The following is a 4,473-nucleotide window of genomic DNA, read 5'->3' on the forward strand; positions in this document are numbered from 1 at the left end:
AGCAGCTGTTACTCCTCACTATTGGAGACACGAGAATGGATGGAGCTGAGAAGCGCTGTGCTCCAATCAAGCAATTCCTATGTTCTCCTGAGCAGAAATACCCATTGCAAGTGCTTCTCCTCAGATGGTGTAATTTCATGTCACTGCATGGAAGTCAGTGGACCTGAACCCATTTTTTCCCAGCTGAGGAGTTTGGCTTTAGTGATTTGTTAGGAGAAAAGCAAAGTTTCTGTTTATTCATCAGCAAGTTTCGGTGACTCCCAAGGTTTGGAAAACGAAAGAGTCACAGTGTGGTAGCAGACTCAACTGGTTTGCATGCAGAGGTTAAATCCTCAAACAAAAGGAAGTGATTACCATGATCCCAGCCATATTCTCTTTGAGAAATGTCTAAAATGGTCCCAGAATCCCAGGTGTCCATATGGAAATAGTTATACTTATTCTAGTCATTGAGAGGGGATCAAGGGGACGGTTGGGAGGGAAGTTTACTGCGAGCGGAGAAGAGGTGTAGAAAGAGAAAATAGTGACAACAACATGACCACACAAAAAGAGACTAAGTCCACTTCTTCTCTCTCTCTCTCGAGCCCCCTGCATGCCTCAATGCAATTGTAACCGAGCTTTGAAGCCTTTCTTCCACCAGGCCTTTGTACCTTGTCTTATCTGTAGTCCCTGTTGTGTGTTTCAGGTTTACCTCCATCCCAGAAAGATGACTTTCTCCAGCCTCTGGTATCCAGAATGCGGGGTGGCCCGACCCAGTCCAGTCACTGGCAGCTTCAACGAGCCGTGCGTTAGGCAGTGCCCTGACTCCGAAGTGGTGATCAGACCCTCACCGGTTGTTGTGACCCTCCCCGGACCAATTCTCAGCAATTTCCCTCAACAGAGCGAAGTGGCAGCTGTAGGAGCACCTGTGGTCGGAGCCGGTTTCGGAGGCTCATATGGTTTGGGGGGATTGTACGGCTATGGAGGCCATTACGGAGGATTGTATGGTTTAGGGAGATTAGGTGGTTACGGGGGCCGTTACGGATATGGGGGATTATTGGGTAATGGGGGATACTGTGGTTACCCAGGCCTTTATGGTTATGGGGGATTATGGGGAAATGGGGGACTCTGCGGTTACCCTGGCCTTTACGGTTATGGGGGATTATTGGGCCATGGGGGATACTGCGGTTACCCAGGCCTTTATGGTTACGGGGGATTATGGGGATACGGAGGATATGGCCGTAGGTATCTTGGTGGATATTCTGGGCCATGTTAAACCCAGCAGGAACATCCATGGAAGAAGGAAGAACCAGGAAATGAACAGCAAGATACAGATTCACCCCTGATCTTTTGAGCATGGCTTTCAGAAGTGCTGTGCAAACATGGCTCCAGTTGAACTCGGTGGGAGCTGTGTGTGCGCAGCACCTTGGTCTGATAGCCATGCTGCATTTCTAATTTTATGCTTCATGACTCTTTCTGCCAAGGCTTTCCCAACCAAGTGCTGATTCTCTTTTTCTCTTGAGGACTCATTCTGAACTACACACAGGCTGTTTACATTGACCCTGCAGTGTGAAGAAAACAGAGGCCTTAATATAGGCATCATTTACGTTCATGATCACTCTAAGTCCCTCTCAAGGAGAATCAGGCCCTACATGTTCTATCCTTTCTATCAATACGTACCTTTAGCAACTCACTTTAACCTTTGCTACTTCACATGTCTAATGGAGAAGTTGTGTAGTCTCTGCTTCTATATTCCTTTGCCTCATTTCACACCTGACTGGGGTTAAAAAAATAGAACTTAAAATGGTTTCAAAAGGGGACTTGTTTGTCAACCTGTGGAGCTGTAACAAAGCACAAAGAACATCTTGAGTGAAATACATCCCATTGACGCAGGGGATGGGTCAGAGCCCTTCTTGAAACACTGGAAATACGTTTTTTCCGCTGTGTAGTATTTCTTCCTGCAACTGTGTACTGCCAATTTCATTTGCATTAAAAACTCTGCTGCATCATAATATCAGTCTTCTGGTTCTCTTTGTTTCTTTGTCATTTTTTAAAAATTGCACTGCACGAAATTCCTCCCTGTGGAGCCAGCAGCACCAAGAACTTTTCAAGTTGCACCTTCCAAAGCCCTGCTGTGATAGAATAATCCGGCTCTTACATTGTTTGACAGCATTCTGCAGGTCCCGAGTACCCAGGTGGAATTCCTCCTTGCATTACATGGTTTAGCAAATAGTCTTTCCCTGTAAAGACGAGACAGATTTTCATTTTAAGAATGTACGTTTTTCTTTGGTTTCAAGAAGACCAATCACATGGTTCACAGTAAGCATCTGTGTGAGACTTTAAGTGACCAGGTTGATGTAAGGAAAAGAAAAGTGGCCACCATGTAACTTATGTTTACTGCCGTACCTGCTGTGTGGTTTAGGTTTATCTCCATGGCAGAAAGATGTCTTGCTTCACAAACGTGTGGAGCGACATTTCACAAAGTATGCACAACAGCTGCAACAAGCCAGACGTAAGGCAGTGCCCTGACTCTATAGCACTGATCCAACCCCCACCGGCTGTCATGACCTTCCCAGGAGCAATTCTCAGATCTTTCCCTCAGGAAAGCAGAGTGGAATCCTGGGGTGCCATTGACATTGGAGGTGGTGATAGAGGCTTATCAAGTTATGGAGGATTACACTGTAACCGATGACCCAGTGATTATGGGAGATTATACGCTTATGGGGGCCAATATGGGCAGAAAGGCCTCTGTGGTTAAAGGGGCCGTATGGTTGTGGTAATGGCAAGATACAGATTCACGTCTGATCGCACAGGCCTGGCTTTGAGAAGTGTTGACTACACCCAACTCAGTGTGAAATAATGAGAGAGCTGCATTTCATCACCACCTCTGCAAACATTCCCAATGTTTCCCATGTTATCCTATATGGGTATCCTCGAATGCCTTCCTAGCTATGGGCTTCAGTGGGCCTGATTCTCAACTACATGATGGATTTTACACCATGCTCTAAACTGCAAATGAAGTAGGATACATAAGGTGTAAGTTACCTACATCTACCCTGACTGGAATGCCTCTTTCTCATACTAGAGCACTGTCAAAAGGATTTAGTGTCAATGAGAATTAGGCTAAGTGATCTCCTAGCCATGATATGGACTGTTTCTTTCTGCCTTTTAACTTTCTAAAAGCAGCTGCATAACGGAGAAGCTAGTCAAACTTCTGCTTTTATTGTGTTTTGTTTTAGTTGAGACGGACCAGGGAGAAACAAGGAATTTAAAAATGTTGCAGACAGACTTGATTGTCAAACTCTACATCTTCAATAAAGAAGTAAGAGAACTGTGTGAGAAATACACCACCTTGGAGCTGGGGATAGCTTATGGCCTTTCATGAAACCGTGACAATGTAGTCTTGCTTCTCTACTTCTTTTTCCTTTTCCTTTTTTTTTCTTCCTTTTTTTGGGGACAGTTTTCGATTCCACTGTATTTCAAATTCAAATATATACTACCTCATACTTTTGGTTTTCTGGTTTAATTGCTCTTCCATTCATTATCTCTTTATATCACCAGAGGCTTCCACATCTCTTGGCCAGATTGTCCTCCAGCTTTGGATACTCCCAGTGGTGGTGCACAAGTCAGGAAAGTTTGTGGTCTATTATCAAGAAATGTTGAGCATGAAAAGCTCCGGTTTGCTTCATTGGGAGTGTAACAAGGTGCAGCTTCTGCCCCCACAAACCAGCCAGAGATCTCTGCGTTGGTGCAAACACCCATGTTCTTTATTCGCAGTTTACTTTCCCTCCACCTTGTAGCTACAAACAGCTGCGATCTTACAGCCTCAGGGACTGCTAGCTCCGGAGGCCAGCAGTGAAGAGCTCCCACTGCCTCTCTTCTCTCGCTCTTCCCTTTTTCTTACTTCCCTGGCTTCCTTCCTGCCAGCCATTATATAGCCCCTGGCTAACGAGGCTGTCCGTTGTTCCCTGTTTGCCACTCAGACGGGGCTTACTCAGCCGGCTCCAATTCCCCTTTGCTGATCGGAGCTGGCATGACAGAGGCCTGGCTCACAGTGAGTTTTGAGTACTCAGTTCTTTAGAAAAAAGGGGCCTGTAGCCTCCCATTGAAGCAAACCGGAGCTCTTCATGCTCAATGGTTTTGATAATAGGCCTCAAGTTTTCCTGAGTTGTGCATCACATTAGGGGGATCGAAACCTGGAGGACACTGTTGGCTAAGAGATATGGAAGCCGTTACTGATATGAAGAGATAATGAATGGAAGAGCAATTAAACCAGAAGACCAAGAGTATGAGGTAGTATATATTTGAATGTGAAATAAAGTGGAGTCAAAAATTGCCGAATAATAAAAGAAAAAGAAAAAGGAAAAAGACGCAGAGTAGCAAGACTACATGTCCATGGTTTCATGAAGGGCCATAAGCTATCCCCAGCTCCAGAGTGGTGTATTTCTCACACAGTTCTCTTACTTCTTTATTGCAGTTGCAGAGTTTGACAATTTT

General features: G+C 45.1%; 1 protein-coding gene across 1 annotated transcript; it reads left to right on the forward strand.

Annotated features, from left to right (window-relative positions):
- Positions 1 to 703: 703 nt before the first annotated feature.
- LOC128830365 (claw keratin-like) lies at positions 704 to 1,252 on the forward strand. The gene has a single exon (XM_054016186.1). The coding sequence runs from the start codon at positions 704 to 706 to the stop codon at positions 1,250 to 1,252; it is 549 nt and encodes a 182-aa protein (XP_053872161.1).
- The last annotated feature ends 3,221 nt before the right edge of the window (positions 1,253 to 4,473 follow it).

The sequence above is a fragment of the Malaclemys terrapin genome, chromosome 1 (genome assembly GCF_027887155.1).
Source record: "Malaclemys terrapin pileata isolate rMalTer1 chromosome 1, rMalTer1.hap1, whole genome shotgun sequence".
NCBI lineage: Eukaryota > Metazoa > Chordata > Testudines > Emydidae > Malaclemys > Malaclemys terrapin.